Consider the following 20364-nt stretch of genomic DNA (forward strand, 5'->3'; position numbering starts at 1 on the left):
CGTGTTTTGACTTAATCTCTTGTGAGTTCTCTGACAGTATGCATATATAAGGCTGATGTAATCTTACAGATTTTTGTCTAATAGTGAACACGTAAGGTGAGATGCTGCTGTACTCAGGGAGCAAATCTTTCTGCAGTATTCTTGCGTTCCTCTCAGCCATTAGTTGTCTGCTGTATTGGGAAACTCATTATGATTGCAGTTAACTTGGCGCTAGAACATCACTAATTGACCAATGTAATGTACAAAACTAATTTTTCACAGCTCAGGGACATGAATCATTACTTTATCTTGTCACTAAAGCATTTACTTGACTTGCTTAATTTTAAAATTATCATTATAAAATGAAGATGAATTAACAGTGCATGTTCCAAGCTAGAATAAATTAGTCTCTAATAGGTAGTTCTTGGGGTTTAGTTTTTCCTATTGCACTATATGGAAGATGTGGAAAACCTTGAAATTAGGTTCTACTCTCAAATGATCTATTTTCCAATTTATTGAAATTAATGGATCTAACATGAAATAGTTTATTTTTATATTCAAAGCTATAAGTCATTCTGGTTTTAAAAACCTTTCCCCTTCCTTATTACTATTTTTAAGGATTTGGTGAAAATTCACAGGAATCTAACACAGGACATCAATGATTCCATTGTTAACAAAAATGATCAGAACCTGTATCAAATTTTTATTAACTACAAGGAAAGGTAAGATTAATGCACGCTTACTAATTGTGATGTGCTCAATTCTCTCAAGTATTTTACCATATTTTTGTTTGAATGTTTCTGAAAAAGAATTGAATTTGATGTCAATATACTACTTAAGCTAGAATTTGGTGTTTTGAGCTTGAAAGTCAAAATGTAACCTATTGCTTTAGGACCCTCTTCCTACTCTGAGTTTTGGCAGTATTGTTACATAGATAAGTAACATTTATATTTTGAACAAAACTTAAATAGCTTATTTTGCACAGCATTTTTTCATGGAACTAGTCCCAGATTGCATGTACCTACATTGTTTAACAGATGAAATGTAACAAAAGGGGAAAAAATAAAGCAAGGATATATATTAAGGCTATTCTAGGTTAAAGAAAGCAGAAGTCATAACTTGAAAGAAGAGAAAGCAAGTGCAAAAGAGGAGAGAGAAGAGACTAGGGTCTTAGCCTATCCTGCAGTCAAAGGTGTGACAGTGAAGCAAACACTCTCTACCCTCAAACTGTGGGAAACTGCCAAGCCATTAACAGGATAGCTGTGGCAGCATGCCATGCCCTGTAGGCTAATTGCCATTTTTTTTTTACCCACCTTTTCAGATTGTTTTCTCTGCCAGCACTGAACAGCTGTTGGACTGTATAAATGAACCTATATGCCTGTGGTACTCTACTGAAAAACACTTGTACTGTGGGCTACAGTGCTGACCTACCTTGAAGTAACCCTTGGGTTGTGGTTAAAAATGAGTTCCTTCTTGGACCGGAGTGGGAAGACCTGTGGGAGCTAATTGGACTTGCTTGAGGGTGTTGGGGAAGGGGTATTGTTGTAGTAATAACAGGCTTGTGAGAAATTGGGCAGCAGCATCCAGAAAACATTAGAGAAGAGAGTTGTTTTCTGAGGGAGGAGGGTGTCCCAGGCTGCCCATAAACAGTGTTGCCTTTGGAGACCTTCTGTCTCAGCTTTTATGTTGGAGCAGAACATAGTTATTTCCCAGACTGTTAGACTTTCTGCTGCTGTAGGAGGGAATTAGGGAATGAGAAGTTGTTCTGGAAAATGCTTATCTTTCAAAAGATAGTTCTGAGATGTGTGCTAAAAGGGGAACAAAGGACACTGAGAAGAAACCTCAAGTTTATATTATACAAATAAAGGAGACAGATGGAGGTAGACTCCGCATCATAACCGCGTAGTGATTAAAAGTAGTCAGAAGTGGTAAGTTTTAAATCAGTATTGTCACTTTAATTGTGAAAAAAGAATTTAAGAAATAAAAAAGAATGATGAAGATTAGGCGAGAGAAAAGGCAATTTAGGAGGCTCCAAAGGGGAAAGCTCATGGGAACCCCCCAAAAAGGGATTTGAAGCATACGGAAGGAATCACCTCAACAAATATATTAAAGTGAAAGGAAACAGCACCTCTTTTCAATGGGACTAGCAGAAAGAAGCGCTCCAGACAGGGGCAAGAGGCTCCTGTCAAAACCACGCTCCTTCAAGAATCATTGCTGCCCTTGACAGCTATTGAAAATGTCTTGAGTTTGCATACACTATTATCTTCATCTGAGTATTCACAAGAGTATAACCTGGTAGGAACTACTGGAGATGGATCAGTTTGGATAACCTACAAGTTCTTTAAAGCTTAGCTGTAATTAATCCTGTTAAGCCTGTGTTAAAAAATTTATTCTTTACAACCTTGGAAACCTACAGTGCTGTAAATCCTACAGGCTGTTGTTCTGTTAAATAGCGGTTACGCTGCTTTTAATGAGTTCTGTATTTATCAGAACATATACATGTGAAGATTAAAGGAAATTGCAATCATTTTACAACACCTTGAAGGTAGCTCAAAATTGTATTCCCCTGACTATTCTTCCTTGTATTCATACTGCCCATTGAATGAAGTCTGTGACTAGTCCTATCCTCGCTTATTTAGGCACTGCTGCTTTTGAAAGGAGGATTGTATTTGTGAAAAATGATCAAGGATTGTTCTTAAATAAACAAATGTTCCTTTAATTGTTTATCTCTTTGATTTAGATTGGTTATTTATGGACAGTACTGCAGTCAAGTGGAGATAGCAATATCATGCTTAGACAACATCTCTAAGACAAAAGAAGATGTTAAATTGAAGTTAGAGGTATCAGTATTTTTATAACATACATAGGTACATATATATATTTTTTTAAAGAAAACATGTTACTATGAATATGCCCTGCTTTCATCCGGGTTGAAAACTTAACGATGAACAACTGTCTGGACTGATACATGAATGTTTTTCTCTTCCTTTTCATTCTTTTGGAGCCTCTGATCGAATGAATGTGAGCTGTCCCTGTACACATCCTGGCACTGAAATGAGTGGATTTTTGCCATTGACATCAGTAAGGTTAGGGTTTTTTTGGGAAGCAATCATCAGTGATACCTTTCTGTTTATCTTGACATCTCAGCTGACAACACAGAACTGCAGAATTACTCAAGTTGAGAGGGTCCTCTAGGCTGAACAAGCCCTGGTCTCACAGCCTCACAGGGCTTGCTGTCTGCCACAAGCCACGACCCTGGAGTCCTTCCCAGCAGAGCTGCTTCTGAGCTGGTCAGCCCTCAGGGTTAGTGTCCCTGATTAGTGCATACCAGGTGAAAGACTTTGCCTTCGTCCTTGTTGTCTTCATGAGGTTCCTATTGGACATGCCCTGAAGAGTGTCACCTGCACCTTCAATCTGATGTTGTCTGCAGACTTCCTGGGAGTGTCCTCTGTCTTTTCCTGCAGATCATTAGTAAAGATATTAAATGGAGGAGGGGTCCCTGGACAGACCCCTGAGAAGCTCTACTTGAAACTATCCCTCAGGTAGTGTAGAAAGCATTAGTCACTGCTCTTTTTGAGCCTCATGATCTAGCCAGTTTTTCATACACCCTGTAGTTCATTCATCTGGAGCATGACATCCCACCTTGGGTATCAGAATACTGTGGGAGATGATGCTGATGAAAGCCTTGCAAAAATCAAGGTAGACTCTTATCATCTGTTCATAGATCTAGACATTTCGTTGTGGAAACCAGTCAAAGTAGGTCAAGCGTTGATTTACCTGTGTTAAATCCATGCCAGATATTTGCAGTCACGTTCTTCATGTGCCTAGAAATTGCTTCTAAGGGGACTTGCTCCATAATTTTTACAGGGTCTGAAGTGAGGCTGACTGGCCTGTAGTTTCCAAGGATATCTTTTGCTTTTTTTTGAAGATAGATGTAATATTTGCTGCCTTCACTGTGCTTATAGACAGTGTCGTCTTTTTTTAGAACCACTTCTGTTGTCTGTGATGTTTATTCTACTCTCTTCTCATGCTGTTAAAGTATCTTAAGAACAAGTGTCCAGACTCGGTCTTATTTTGCTTAGCTATTATTGTCATATCAGCTGTTTTCCTTCATTTTGTTGATATTCTTTATCTCAAGCTTAATATAATTGCTTGGCCCATATATTGCTGAATTTTCATTTTTATAGCTGGAATATTTTTACTTTCTAACTCTCTGATCTTATTTTTTCTTCTGCTTTGAACTAGGAATGTTCCAAGAGGGCCAATAATGGGAAATTTACATTGCGGGATCTTTTAGTGGTTCCAATGCAAAGAGTGCTAAAATATCATCTACTGCTCCAGGTATTTTATTTTTGAAATTTAAGGGGGCTGAGAGCAAAACTGTGATTGTTTGTCATCAGTGGGTTGCAAGAATATGAGCTGAAAGTCTTTATCAAAGGAAGGTGGTTGACATTTCCATGGATTTGAGGCTGATTTGTTAGGAAATAAAATCCAGTCAAGTGCGAGTTTTCTCACAGAGATCATTCCTCAGAGCTGAAGCATATCTGGAGAGAAAAGAATAAAACACCATTGTTTCCTCAGTATCTGAACCCTTCATTCTTGGTACGTTAAAAGTGGTTAGTAGTACTAAACTGTAATCATGGTACTTTGAAATGTGAACCATTACCCTCCAAAAGAGGAAGCTGAGCCATACTTACAGAATACTTTTAAGATGCTTCTTTCTTATCATAAATTACAATAAAGCCATATTTATCTTGAAATGCTTGCTGGAATCCACAAAGGGTTAGCTTTTGCAGTTAGTCCTGTAATAAGGGTAAAGAGTCTTATAAATTTAATTTGATAGCTGTGCCAGGAGATTCATTAGTTCAGCTGCAAAGAAATATATTACTATATTAGACTGTCAACCCTGCTGATACTTGTAAAATGTTGTTTTAAAAAAATATCTACTACTTGTATGTGAAGTATTGTTTTGACTCTGCAGAGCAGCATATGTTCTATAATATTAATTTTTAAAAATATTTCTATAAATGAGCCATCAATATTTTGATCAATGGAAAATTAGAAAAAACCAAAATGAATGGTACAAGTACTTGTTAAAAAACTTAGGACATCCGAGTCTTGTTTTTATAATCAACCTGTATATTACGAAAAGATGGTATACAATATTTCACCATGCTCTAATGTGTGACACTATAGTATACATTGTACAAGAATGAAGTATTTTATAGACTTCGAAAGAAAAAAGTCCGGTAAGTTGTTAGAATTGTAATGTGAAGTATAAATACTTATTCCTTCATTTCCTAGAATTTTAGCAAGTTATTATGTTACCTGAAATGTATAATTCTTTTCTCAAATTATAAAGGAGGAGTAACGTATTTCCCCAAGAGGTTACTTTTTCAATTCATAGAAGCCAAAAAGCCCCTTTATTTTCCATATTGGAAGTGGCTAAAAAACCCTACTTAATCATTTACATTTGATTTAAGTATGTCTTCTGAGTCAGCTTTATCTTAGACGTAGTGAGACAGTGACTTCTTCGAAGCAGTTGCACAGTTTAGCTGAGGTTTTATTGCCAGCATACATCCCTCTCTGCAGACAAGTGCATGCTCTGGAATGCAGTGATACACCGTGTAGTACTGTGCAAACAAACTCAAGTGTTTAGCTGTGCTTTTGGCATGCACATACAGTAATGATCTGATTGGTAAGTTTTAAGTGCCAGGCAGACCAAACTGCCTCCTAAGGATGGTTCATTATCAGCTGAAGTCAGTGTTTGGGCTATACAGCAATCATTCTTAAATACTTGCCAATTACCTGTTTGCAGTAGTCCCCACTTCATTATAGGTGCTCACTATGGGTATGAAGATGTGAATTCTTGGGTTTTGTTTTCTGTTATTGGCTTTTTTCTTTTTTTTTTGGGGGGGGGGGGTGGGGTGGATGTGGGGTGAGGATGAGCAATGACAACTTAAACTTATAAACTGACAGCAATGTTTGAAAAGTTTTAATTGCTCTGCCCCCAGGAGCTGGTAAAGCACACTACTGATCCTATGGAAAAGGCAAACCTAAAACTGGCACTTGATGCAATGAAGGTAAGGCAATAACGTATTTGTCTTTGTTGGTGTCTAAAATGGTAGCTCAGAACTACATTTCTTGGAGGAGATAATGTGCTTCACAGCAGGTCAAATATGTTTTCACAGGTCACTGTGAGCTTTGTGAGTATGAAGGATTTGCTCAAGTCTGGGAAACAAGTTCAGTAGTTTTCTAAAGTGGAGGGTTTATGAAATGAAACTTCCTTATTTCATTTTTCTTCTACATCATTTTGCTGTCATATAATGAGATGAAAAACAAGTGTTTCAATAATGTTGGTCTCACTTCCAAATTCTAGAAATATTTCTACCACTGTAAGTCAGTCAATTCGAATCAAGGTCAGTAATTTCTCAGTGAGTGAAGACAGTTATCTTTCTTTACAAGACTCTTTTCTTCTGTCATCATGTGATCTCCATGGCTTTCCGTTTGCAACCAGTAGTGTCTTTCTGGAGATAGAGTATCTGTCACTAAACATTCACCTGCAAGTGGTACCAACTAATGCTTTATAGAATAGCTTTACTGCCTTTTGTATACAGCAGTCTATTATGTGCTCCTCTGCATAGCTTCAGACATGAAGCACAGTTCTGCTTCATTGCAGAATTGTGACATTCATGTGCTAGAACGGTGAAATTTTTCCTATCCTTTGTGGGGAAAGGGGGAAAGAAACCAACACTGCCTAGGTCACATTACTTTCTGTTGTAATCTGTATGATCCACAGAAGATGCTGTATTCAGACTAAGTTTTGGGTCACACAGCTGTCTCGTATTGTGTGACTGTCTGCCTTGAATGCCTGGAATACAGACCAACTTGCAAATGAGATTTTTGACTCTGCTTTTTTGTCATCAGTTTTTAGGCAGTGAATGCAGAGAGAGCCACCATGATAATCTCCTGTAGAGAGATGTCTAAAATGGAATGGCGCAGGGTTGCTTCTGTCTAGTGGCAAGCCATGCATCCTGGCTGCTGCTAATTGTCTAGGAAAATAACCCTGGGCTTTATTCTCCCTCGCTCCCCTTTTTCTTTTCTGTTTGCTGACTTGCTTCATTGTTTTTTGTGTCTGTTGGACTGGAAATAGAAGACCAATTAAGAAATCACTTGCCAGAGCAGCCATGGCAGTTATGTACTGCCTGGCAGGACAGAATGAGCCAATTAAAAACCCCTCAAAACCATCTCCCTCCCCAACCCACAAAAACTCCAGGTGTGGGCATCTCTCCTTAAGATTGCAGTATTGTTTGCCTCTTGATTTACTGTGTCTTCTTACAATAGTTCCTGCTGGTGTAGTAGAAGTAAGTGTGTAGCATCGATATGTTACATCTAAAAATCCTGGTGTGTCTACTTGAAAATAAAATGTCTTTGGAAAAACTGCCAAGAAAGTGGTACTGATTCCAAGAAAGAAAATTCTAGGAAGGATTATGTTGTCAGATTTCTTTTAGCAGCAAGAGAAGAGGTTATTTAATTTCTACACTAACTCTTTTAAGACTGATGTGAATGTGTCCTGCACAGATTCATTTGGGTAGCTAGCATAATGGTTGCAGCTATTTTTAGATTCTGTTTAAAAACATCTTAGGAATAAGATGTATCTTTCTCCCACCCTCCAAATTTGTGACCGTATTGAAGAGATACAGTAAAAGCAAGTTGTGAAGATCAGTTCTTTTCCAACTGCTGCTCTGAGCATCTGTGACCTTACCAATTACTGCTCCTGCTCACTGCTCATCCCTAGCCATAAACAGAGGAGCCCCAGCAAACTGTCACTGTTACTCAAGCAGCATGTTCAGAGCATTTTAAAGGCTTTAGTGAAACATGTACAGTACATGTTCTGGTAAAGGGGACAATAATGATCACAACTTGTATATCCTATTAAAAGCCCCCTTTAAAATCTGCTGTGTAATGTCTTCTCTCTGCCGTGCAATAGTAAGAGCAAGATCTTAGTACTGGGGCAGTAGCTTCTTCTCTCCTAAAAAGCACCCAGGCTTATGGTATGTTTACACCTTACATGCTGCCTTTGAGCTGCCTTACATACATATTCTGCTATATGCTCTATTTACCTTCTGTCTTATTCTTAGATATTTAGATGTTGTTCACTGCTTTTCCGGACCATAAGTGTGCTGCATAAATTCTATTTCCATCTTTAATCTTGAAAATAAGACTTTAATGAAATTCAGAAAAAATGAGTCCTTTTTTACAGTTTATTATATGTTTCTCTCTTTCTTGTTACTAAATTTGTGTTTCAATAGATATGATGATGAAAGTTGTAATCATGATTGAAGATATGCAGAGGCTTTTTTCCTTCTTTATTCAGACACCCATATTGGTAATTCCTAGACATTAAAGATTTTTATTAAAAAAAAAGACTAAATATACAGATAAGTCAAAGACAAAATTAGAAATAAATTTACCAAAATAATGTATTAAAGTAGTCTGTTAAGGAAAATTTTTTTCCTCCCTCCCTTTTTCTGTTGATATTCTAGGACTTGGCTCAATATGTAAATGAAGTGAAGAGAGATAATGAAACACTCCGTGAAATTAGACAGTTTCAACTATCAATAGAGAATTTGGTATGTGATACCTCTCATCTATACGGTTTTAAAATCACTTTTGATCAAATATACTGACAGATGTATTTTTTCCCCATTTCATATGAGATTATAGTACACTTGGTAATACTTAAGTATAAGAATGCTTTGCTTGGTCTGGAATGACATAAATATTTAAGTACAACAAATTCTGCTATTTTGGGAGTCCACAGTTAAATACGTTGGCATAGTTAAAGGCTTGTGTTTGCACAGTGACGAAGGTGTTCTTGCAATAGGAAAAATTTTTCCGTTTGAAGACAAAAATGGAATGGACCCATTCTTTATTTAATTTACATGCTAGTGACAAAAAGATGTTGTTTTCAGGCCTGGAAAGTCCTTTTTTACGGTAAAGAGAGTGAGTGGTCTAACATCTGAATGTGTCGTTGTCTTGACGTTTTCGCTACATTGAATCATACATGTTACTTCTGTTTCAGAATCATTCCCTCTTACAGTATGGAAGACCTCAAGGTGATGGAGAAATAAGGATAACTACGTTAGACAAACGTGCAAGGCAAGACAGGTGATGGCATGACTTCTGGTGTTAAAACAGTTACTGAAAAGTAACTCTTTTTAGATTTGAGGTCAAGTCAGTGATTCTTGAGAGTACTTTCCATTTCACTGTACATTCACAGAGCCTATCTGCTGTTCACCAAGTGAATTTGCAAAGTGATGCATGGGAAGTTAGCTATTATGTTATCATCTAAGATCACCGAAGTCCCTTGCAAGTAGGAAGCCTCTACCAAAAGTACTTTCAGTGTTTTTTGTTTTGTTATTCAGTAATTTAGTTGTTCACCTTCAAAATTTTAAATGCCATAAGCAAAGGTGTGTAAGATAAGACTTTGGGTGTTGGCTTTCTGGAGTGTTTTTAACCATTTTTATATTGTATTTTCATAGGCATATCTTCCTGTTTGATCTAGCTGTGATAGTTTGCAAACGGAGAGGTGATAATTATGAAATGAAGGAAATAATAGATCTTCAGAAATACAAAATTACAAATAACCCCACTACTGATAAAGAAAATAAGAAGGTAAATATATGTTGCTAATTAATATACTAAGTATATTTTAGCAGCAATTTTAAATATTTTGCAGGAGTTCAGAACATATATACAATTTATTTACAAAGTTTTAAGTTTTAAATGTAAGTTGAAGTGAATATTTAGGGATTTCAACTTTGTTTATTTTGATGTAATTGAAACATTTGAGTAAGTCGTTCCTAAATGAACACAGTAGTGTGGTCTTGCTGTTCCCAAAATCAGTGGATTAACAAACATAGCAATGCTTCTTTAGTTTTTCTTTTTTTTTTTTCTTTTCCTTTCTTTATAACTGATGACCTTCATATTGCCAATCTTTCTATGCAGTGGTCTTATGGCTTCTACCTCATTCATATCCAAGGTCAAAATGGTTTAGAAGTTTATTGCAAAACTAAAGACTTGAAGAAAAAATGGCTTGAACAATTTCAGATGGCTCTGTAAGTATGTTTTTATTGAGGTAGAATCATGCTCATCACCAATGTAAGGATGTGACTTAAATTATGCTGAAATGCTTTTGTATTTAGATTTTTTTTTTAATACAGCCTAGTTATCTATATTATTTGACTTTCTGAGAAACAACTGACTGACATCTTCATGATGTCATATTTACCTGAAACTCCTCTTGTAAAAGAAAGAGGGCACTCTAGGCTTTCCAACTTTGCTGTTCACACTGATTTTAGTAATAGTGTCTTAAGCAACCAGGGGGAAATATTAATTGTTGAGCAATAAATATCTAACATAATAGTGACTTTTTCCCCCCTCTCATGTTTATTTTGATTACTTGAAATATATTTTTTGAAAGGTAATGCTGATATTTGAGAGGAGATCCTGGCGTCTTTCCTAGTGGCTTTTAACTAATTGATTGTTTAGTATTAGAATGAAGTTGCTTGACTTAGTAAATTTAGTTTCAAAAGGCTGAATTCCTTTGTTTTCAACTAAAAGAGGAGGTTGCTTTAGACTTCTTGATGAGTTAATTGTTCAGATGCAGCATTGCAGATTACGTTATTGTTACGCAGCCTGAGCTTTATTTCCATTTCTGATTCTTGTCAGAAAGACAAACATTATTATTGCCACCTCAGGTATTCTAATTAAATTTAAAACATGCGAACAAGGAAATCGGATGGCAAGGCGACGTGTGCTTTGTGGTTAAAAAAAAAAAGCGTGATGAGGAGTGAGATACTCCCAGTGAAAATGGAGAGACAGCATTAATAAAGGTTGTTTTGGATGTGATTGTAAAGGTTTGTGGATTCAGAAGAAAGGCTATTTTGAGCTGATGTGAGTGAAACTCACTCAAATTATATATATTTTTTTAAACCTTAGTATTATGAGTGCTAATGGTTTAAATGAAAAGATAAGAGAGGAGAGCTTGGGCTGGACAGATATCGAGACCTGCTTACTAGGGTTCCTATCTTGCCATTTTTGTCTTCCGTAAAAATCAACATGTGTTTTGGCACAAATTTCTGAGTAGCATAGTGGGGGGTGGGAAGAGGTGTTTATCTCAATGTGTGCAGAAAGCTGAGTATTTTGCCTGTTTCTGTCCCTATGCTCTGCCTGCTGCTCTTCCTGTAATGTCATTATTAATGTTTACTTAAACATAGATAGAACATGTATGAAGAGCATGAAGAGCATGAGGAACATGGATTTATCAGCTTTAGCATTACAACTATTGATCACTCTTCAGGCATCCTGGTCCAGTGCACAAAAAAAAACCAGCCAACCAAAAAAAATTAACCAAGGAGCTAAGGAGAGCAGCAGTAAGAGCACTATGTTTTTTTCTCAGGATCATATCCTCAGTTCTTCCCAAACATTTTTGCGGTTCTGTGCAGGACCCCTGCCTCCCACTGCTGTGTGTGTGGTGGGTGAGTGCAGCTGCATGTCCTTATCCAGTGTTAGGCACCAGCCAGTGCTTATGGGCTGTTTGTGAGCGTGCCTTTGCGACCTGTGGTTTACTGCTGCTGGTTGCCCTATGCGAGCAGAACAGATGGGTCCTGAAACGCTGACAAGTTAATGTGCTGCTCTTTCCTCTTGCGCAGATGGAGTTGGTTGTTGAAAATGAGTGTTGCTGCTGTCAACCTTGTCTTGGATGGATGTTTGTCCTTCTCATAAACCCATACCTCTTGTTTAACCTCTTCCTGTGTGGTTAAGGGCTATAATGCAGTGACAGGAGAACTGGAGCAGCAGAGTTGCTTCAGGTCAGGGCTGAGATGCAACATGATATAGTGCCATTATTTGCACTGTGCAATGCTTTTACTCCCTTATATTTATAATCACTAGGATTGAAAACAATGGGGAGCTTTTATGCTTTCTGAAGTTTTTATACCTTCCCCTCAACTTGGTTACATGGGTTTGACTTCATAGCATATTTCCCTCAGCAGCTCTCCCAAAACATATCATACCTTGGTGTATGTAGTGATAATTATATTCTAATGCATGCTGAGGCACAAGAGTTCGCATTTTGTAATAAACTAAGCCAAGTGTTTTGAACAGGTGATTGGTTGGTTTGATTTGTTGTTTTCAGTGGTCTCATTGCTGACTGTGTAGGTTATCTGTTCTAGTATGTTTCTACTCTGAAAAGTAGTCATGATGGAAATTACGCTATTATTCGTCATACTCAATTATAATTACTGCTTCTATGGACAAAATACTTCTCATTACCTAAAAATTTTACCGAGAGTGCAAAAGCAGCACAGTTTAAGGGGTGACTTACATTCTTTCTTGATTCTGAGAAATTATGTTGTTTACTGAGTTCCAGACAGAAATTTCAATTCAGTTTTGTTGCCTTCGGGACAACTTTCTGTATGAAGTCAGGTCTGTGCCAGTGTTAATCTAAGAATATAACAAGAGAACAAATTAGGATCTCTTCTTCTATTTTCAAATTAAGAATTAACCTTGTTGCCACTAGAACAGTTTTATTGGCATAACTATGTTAGCTAGGCTGTAATTTTTTATTTTTATTTTTTTAGAAGCGTAGGTGTTTATACCAGTGTATGAACAACACTGATTATAGTTTTATTGCAGAAAAGGCACCTACTGTTGAGATGCTAGTATCATTGAGATGAGAATTTGTCTCCAGATATGGGAAACTTATGTTATTGAGGAAGTATGAAATAGAGGAGAACACTGCTTTGCTGGGTGGACTTGGTTGGTTTAGGTTTGGAGGGCAGGAATACGTCAGGCACACTTGATATAGAAAAATATTTAAAGGAAGGATGAAATCCCAGCGCAATTCCCAGAGTGTTACTTTTTAGACTAGTAAGTTTCTGTTAGAACAAGTTTCACAAACCTGTGAAAATGTTCTGTCTCTTGGCCAGCTCTCTTGTTAGTGTGGTATATGGCGAGTTGCTTTGTCATGGGGGAGCTTGGGAGCAATGGGTTACTGGTCATAAGAAACTGAGTAAATTGTTTTTATTCTTATGGCAGTTCTGGTGCTACAGTATCTATTTGCTGTTTTCCTGAGACTGTTGCTTTTTGTAGAAAATACGTAATACCAAAACACCTCAATTTTTATTTTTCCTAAGAATTTCTTGAGGGTTATTGATGAAGCCTGTTCATACACTACATCCTCAGCTGCAATGATACTGTGGCACGGCTGAATTTGATGCTATTGACCTATTTGCAGTAATCTCGACAGTTGAGGCTGTCACCTTCTTTGTTCTCCCCCCCCCCCCCCCCCGCCTTTTTCTTTTTTAAAGTTTATTGTGTATAACCTTCAAAATTGCTGGTTGTTTGACAGTGCTGGATTTTCTAGGTGACAATAAAATGAAGTAGGACACTGGAACAGCGCAGTTAACATTGCAGTCAAACTCTTGAAGCTGAAACTTTGGTTGGACTCATGAATCTCATGAATTAGAGAGGTTTTTGTAAAGCTAGCGAACAGAGACCAGTGGAGGATGTTTTAACAGGAGTCGTATCACAAGTGACTGAGTTCTCTCTTGGTGAGCCTGTTCCTTCACTGATGTGAGTGGAACTTAGACATGCACAGGAGGAGTGTAACCACTTATTGCCCTAGAAGAGATGTGCCGCTTAACAGCGATAGTCGTTAATTTGAACAGTTGCCGTTTTGTTCTTGGAACTTTGTTCATAGTAATGGATGAGCTTATAGCTCTTTGGTTAAATAAGTACCTTTTAAAAGGTAGTACCACAAAGATTTTGTTGTACTACATGTGGAATGTTTAAATTTAATCTAGCTTGTCAAATAGCATTGGTTTACATGCAAAGTCATTCCATATCCAAGATAATATTAATAGAAGTGTACAGCCAAATTACTGCACCAAATTACTCAGCCAAATTAGAGACATCATGTATTAAATGAAAGTTTGTCAGCAATGTGATAAAGTGCATGGTTTATTTGCTGTATCTAAGTCATTAAAAACCTCAAAAACTGATTGTGAGAGAGACAATTTTCTGTCTAATCTCTTTTCTCCTGTATTAAAAACAACCAGAAGAATCAGAACAAATATATGTTTCATAATACACCTACAAATTACATAAAGCATTTCATACTTTAATGTTAATCAGTTTATGCTAAAAGGTAAGAGCATTGGTTGATATATTTTTTCTCCTAGAAAGCTCTCCTACAGATGATTTCCTTATTTTAAAAGTGCTTATTTTAACAAATAGTTGAATAATATATGTTTCAATTAATTTATGCTAACCCTTCTTTATTAAAAGAAAAAACCCCCTTCGAAGTTGAAGTTGTCCTCATCTATTGTCTCAGTTATATTCCTTTGGAACTACTTATCTGACTAATTATCAGGCTTGATTTCTTATTATATGGCAACTACTTTTCTTGTCATTCCTGTGATGAGTTTAATTCTCTTTTATTTCATCATGAGATAATAGAATAAATACTGAAAGAAAATATGTTGATTAATACTACAGCTGTCTCATGTTGACACTAAACTTTCTTCAGTCCACTAAATATTTCATAGAATCATAGAATGGTTTGGGTTGGAAGGGACCCTAAAGATCATCTAGTTCCAACCCCCCTGCCATGGGCAAGGAAACCTTCCACTAGATCAGGTTGCTCAAAGCCTCATCCAACCTGACCTTGAACGCCTCCAGGGATGAAGACATCCACAACTTCTCTGGGCAACCTGTTCCAGTGTTTTACCACCCTCACTATGAAAAATTTCTTCCTTATATCTAATCTAAATCTACCCTCTTCCATTGGTTTAAAGCCATTGCCCCTTGGCCTATCACTACCCACCTTTCTACAAACTCCCTCTCCACCTTTCTTGTAGGCCCCCTTTAGGTACTGGAACGCTGCTATAAGATCACCCCAGAGCCTTCTCTTCTCCAGGCTGAACAACCCCAACTCAGCCTGCTGTCAGAGGAGAGGTGCTCCAGCCCTCCGATCATCTTTATGGCCCTCCTTGGGATTCGCTCCAGCAGCTCCATGTCCTTATGTTGAGGACTCCAGAGCTGAATGCAGTATTCCAGGTGGGGTTTCATGAGAGCAGAGTAGAGGGGCAGAATCATCTCCCTTGACCTGCTGGCCATGCTTCTTTTGATGCAGCCCAGGATATGTTTGGCTTTTTGGGCTGCAAGCGCACCTTGCTGGCTCACGTTGAGCTTCTCATCAAACAACACCCTCCTTTTTGTGCGTAGTTTGTTTTATGATCACAGTAAAGCATGGATGGAGTGTGTGTTGTCTTCCTCACAATGGTGGAGACCTTTTCCATGAAGGGCCACATACAGTGTTGTCTCACTGACTTAATACCTGAATCCATTAGTATAATATGGCATGCAATATCTTATGCTGGTTTGTGCTGAATTTATTTTGTCATCATGATGTCCAGTTTGCTGAAACCAGTCTTTCTCTAGTTTCTCAATTGTGCTCTGTAATCCACTCTTAAAAATGGCCATCAGCAAATTTGACTTCAGTATATATTCCTAGGTAGAAACATATTACATGGAAATTAAATTTAAAATGTGATCACAGAAGAATTTATGTTGGAAGGGGTGTGTGGAAATTGTCTACTTTGGTCTCCTGAAGGTCTTAAGTTACTCAGGGCCTTGTCAGCTTGAGTTTAGTGCTATTGGATTTCAAGATGCACAGAACCAATACTGTAAAGTCTCATGCAACAGTGTTGTAACACACCTTTTAATTAGGCTTTACTCAACATCTCTCTTTCACAAACTGAGAAGTGCATGAAAACGTCTTGCAGGCAGAGGAAGAGACCTTTCTTAATGTACTTAAAGTTTCACCTTCAGAAGTACTATGATTGTAGTTTCTGCTTTGACATTGTTTCTGAAATGGTAATATTAATGTCATGTCTAATTAGTAATACCTGAAAAGCAGCGGGAAACACATGTTCATTATAGTGATTAGGGTGTGCATTAATTGCATGCAGTTAATGAATCTGTGTTTTTCTGGTTTTGTTTTTTTTTTTTTAATATCCAAATAAAAGATTTCAGACATGAAAGCTGTGTAGCACTCAAAAAATTAGTGGTTTTAGTTTTAATTACACTGTATTTAAATTTTAGGTCACTACAGAGTTTGTGCAGCAGTATGTTTTTGAAAAACTACCATTTCAGTTGGGTGTAAATTCACGCCCTTTAACTCAAGGGATGCAGGGCACTATCTGATTGTAAGGAAATAATCCCGAGACTCATTCATTCTCAAACCTGAGATGTGTGTGCAATGTTTTAGATTAGGCAAGCTACATAAATCATAGATAGAGCTTGTTGGTTTTCTATATTTTAAAGAAAAGTAGGAAAAGAAACAAAGTAGATAAGAAGTATACTCTTACCTATTACCGTATCTATTTCCGGATTTGATTTGCACTCTGTGACTAATGACATTGGTCAGATTCAGCTCAAATAGATCTGTTCCCTCAGATAGTGCATTAATAATGCATATGCATTAAGACTTTTTCTGAGAGAAAATTTGAGCTCTGACATATTAAATTAAAGCTTTCTTATCTAAGGCTTTTAAAGTGCTCTGACGTCTACTGCATTTTTCAAATAGCCTGCAAAGGTGTTTCACTTATACCAACCTCACGTAGGTTACCAAAGCAATAAACAAACATGTCTGCATGGGCTTCTCCATCAGTATAAATATTTCAGTACTGCAAAAATGAATGCCAGGTTCATGTCTGCCGAAGAAGAATGGCCGCCTGTTCTTTACTATGATTCCATTTGTTTTTGATGAAATGTTTTTCAGGATTATAAGCAACCATTCACAACATTTATAGTTATGCAATTTCTTTAGATTATTCCAGACACAGCAAGACTGTGTGAAGATTCTGTATACCATTAAGAGCACAGTGTAAGGACAGCGTAGAATGTGAAAGCAAAACAGAATTTATGAAAACTGTGTGAAACACTTGGAGGTGATAAATATACTTTGATACATCTTTCCTAGTCCTTATGTTTTTACAATTTACCTTATAACATGTGGGGTATATCACTATGAAAATTAGTAAGAGTTTCTTAAAATTCAACATCAGTGTGAAATAAATTGATAGTGACACTACGTCATAAAAATAAAGTACTACTGGCTAAATATTGTTTTTTGTGCAAGGTGTTAGGGTTTTTTTGATCTATAAACTTGAAATGCTGCATTACATTTTTGCCTTGATACTTCGGCTATATGAACAGATATCCTAATTTTTCCCTACAAACCAATGCCACCTTTTTTCTTAGCAGATTTAGGTGCTTGGTAATTTACAAGTTTATGACTGTATACGTCTTATATTTTTACATTGTCTACTCCAAAATGTAGATAGATATTTGTCTTCAGTTAAGTGTAAATATATGCTAAAATATTTAAAGCTTATCAAGACAAGCAACTTTGTGTATTTAGAAGACTGAAAACTTTCACAAATAAGACTGAGCCAGTGAATATTAATACATATAAAGTATTGATGCTTTTGATTTACAAATTTTAATGTGTGAAAGAGCTTTGTTCCTATCAGTTTTTTTTTAAAAAGTTATATAGGGAATAGCTTAGCTTGAAGCAGTCCGTCTTCCATGCTTTTCAGGCAAGTAGGCTGATAAAGAAAAAGGAGAGCCATTATCTTATTTGAAACAATACAGTATGTTACCAACAAGTTAACAAGATAATTTCCTTGATCTCAAAAAAGCCACTCATCATATGATCAAATAAGCAAATTTCCTAGCAAAGTCTTAGAAGTTGTGTGTTCTTGATCAAAAGCACAATTTACTTGTGATATAGTTAATTTAATTATATAACGTGTCTTCTTGATGGAGACTCTTTGATGTGACAAGCCAGAATGTTTGAGTATTAGCATATGGAGAATTGATTGATTGATCAGTTCAGTAAATAGCATCTTCAAAGATGATTCTGAAATATAACAGCCTAGCTGGAACAGAGAAAATGAATTAGCTGTAAGTAATCAGTATTGCTCCTGAGAAAAGAAGGTAGAAAAGAAGCTGAAAATCATCTGTTTTGAAATGGCATTGCCCACCTCCAGTGATCACCTCTTAAGAACACCATTTTCTCTCTTCACCTCTTTACAGTAAATAATGAAATCCTTGTAAACATTGAAAAAGCATTATTTATATTTTTGTCTCTGCACTCCTAATTTGTAATTTTATTATTTTTATTACACAAATGCCTGTTAGATGACAGCATGTTGCATGAGGTGATGAATTGAAATGGTGATAGTTGCACAGAGACAAAACGTTTTATATGGAGAGAAAAGAGAGGGCAAATGTAGGGCTGGTTCCGCTGGTTGCAGGAAGAGGATTCTGAGGGGAGTCTGCTGCATATCAGAGCAGAGAGTGAGGTTGAACATCTCTGGAGACCAACTTTGCATGAAATTGTTCATATGAGGTTTGGCTGAAATCTTTTTGTCTTGCGTCACAGTAAAGTATATGATTTTCTGTTTCTTAACTCCTACTGCCTGTGTTATTACCTAAAACATTCGAATGTGTAGCAAACATTAGCTATGTTTAATCGTCTAGTTCAATTTTCCAAAATTTTCTGAGATGCTTAGTACTAGTTGTCATGGCTAACTTCTAAGGTGCTTAAAATCTTGAAAGGAGGTCACTTTGCCACAAAACAAGAATTTTAACCTAGAATGTCTTTATCAATAATTTCTGTTAGCAATTAATAACTTAGAAATAACTTATGGCAGATCTAGGTTTATTAGATGCATTTTCTGCAGTACTGTTAAATATTTCATAGATTTCATAGATTTCTAGGTTGGAAAAGACCTTAGAGATCATCCAGTCCAACCATCCCTAATCCCCATTAAACCATATCCCTAAGTAGTTCATCCACCCTATTCTTAAACACATCCAGGGATGGGGACTCAACCACCTCCCTGGGCAGCCTATTCCAGTGGCTGACAACCCTTTCAGAGAAGAAATACTTCCTAACATCCAACCTGAATCTCCCCTGACTAAGCTTATACCCATTTCCTCTTGTTCTATCACCCATCACTGATGTAAAAAGCCCTTCCCCCACCTCCCCACCATCCCTTCTCAAGTATTTGTAGGCTGTAATCAGGTCTCCCCTCAGCCTCCTCTTCTCCAGGCTAAACAGCTCCAACTCCCTCAGCCGCTCCCCATAAGTTTTATTTTCCAGCCCCTTGACCAGTTTAGTCGCCCTTCTTTGGACTCGCTCCAGGAGCTCAATATCTCTCTTAAAGTGAGGGGCCCAAAACTGGACACAATATTCCAGGTGCGGCCTCACCAGTGCCGAGTACAGGGGCAGGATCACTTCCCTATTCCTGCTGGTTACACTATTCTTGATACATGCCAATATCCCATTGGCCTTTTTGGCCACCTGGGCACACTGCTGGCTCATATCAAGCCGGTAGTCAACCAGCACCCCCAGGTCAGTATAATAAGTAAAACTGGAATGTAAATTTTCAGTGTCTTCAGGTATTAACCTGTGCCATTTTCTTTATAGGCTACGCTGCATGAATACAGCATAAGGTTTCATGTCACATACATTTAAAAATGTTCTTCAGCAGTTCGTGCTCAGGGTGTTCATAATTCTGCACAGTTCTGTATGGAGCATTTTAAATTATTATAAGCATAACATGGAGTGCAGAATAATAACAGCTCTAAAATGTAAAGGTCTAACTAGAGGTTGAGAGTTGAGGAGAGTTCAAGGTATTTAGTTTCATCTGAGCTCCCTGTAGTATTTCTTGTTTTAAAACTTAAACCAGTTGCAATTCACTGCAGACTTCTTATGTGATACTTCATGCATCTGCTTATTTGTTATGCCTCTGGGCTCACAGGTGGGCATACATACATTAACCATTCTCTGAAGTCAAGTTTTAATCACATGAAATGGCTACTCGGTTTCAAATATAATGCACTTTTAATATTATGGGGTACTTTGCAAACATCTACCTACAATAGAACCCTGCGTAATTTCTGGTGACATGATTGCATTTCTTGAGGAGACTGATATGAGAAAAAGATCTTCAAAACCTGACCTAAATAGCATTTCTGAAAAAATGGGTCAAAACCAAAAATTAGAAGTATGATTAGAACTTCCTATCTTGTTTTTCCCTTTTGGGGGAAAACTGTCCACCCCAAAGAAAGGGCAGCTTGTCTCACTGTACTGTTATGCAAAATCTGTGACTCTGCTGGACAGCCTGTCCCCAACCCAAGAGCATCCATACGTGGGCACTTACTGCTGTTCCATGTCACTCAGGAAAACGTGCTTGTGGGATTGCTGCTGAGGGAATACAAGGTTCCTCTTCTATCCAAGTT

At 37.2% G+C, this 20364-nt stretch overlaps 1 protein-coding gene across 1 annotated transcript in view; it reads left to right on the forward strand.

The window, feature by feature from the left end:
• Positions 1-20364, forward strand: part of VAV3 (vav guanine nucleotide exchange factor 3) — a 178769-nt gene that overhangs the window by 77779 nt on the left and 80626 nt on the right. The window contains 8 exon segments of the mRNA XM_086617513.1: positions 598-701; positions 2720-2819; positions 4225-4320; positions 5994-6062; positions 8526-8612; positions 9065-9150; positions 9525-9657; positions 9991-10100. Coding sequence (XP_086473639.1) covers positions 598-701; positions 2720-2819; positions 4225-4320; positions 5994-6062; positions 8526-8612; positions 9065-9150; positions 9525-9657; positions 9991-10100 — 785 coding nt within the window.

Source organism: Tauraco erythrolophus, chromosome 10, assembly GCF_009769465.1.
Source record: "Tauraco erythrolophus isolate bTauEry1 chromosome 10, bTauEry1.pri, whole genome shotgun sequence".
Lineage (NCBI taxonomy): Eukaryota > Metazoa > Chordata > Aves > Musophagiformes > Musophagidae > Tauraco > Tauraco erythrolophus.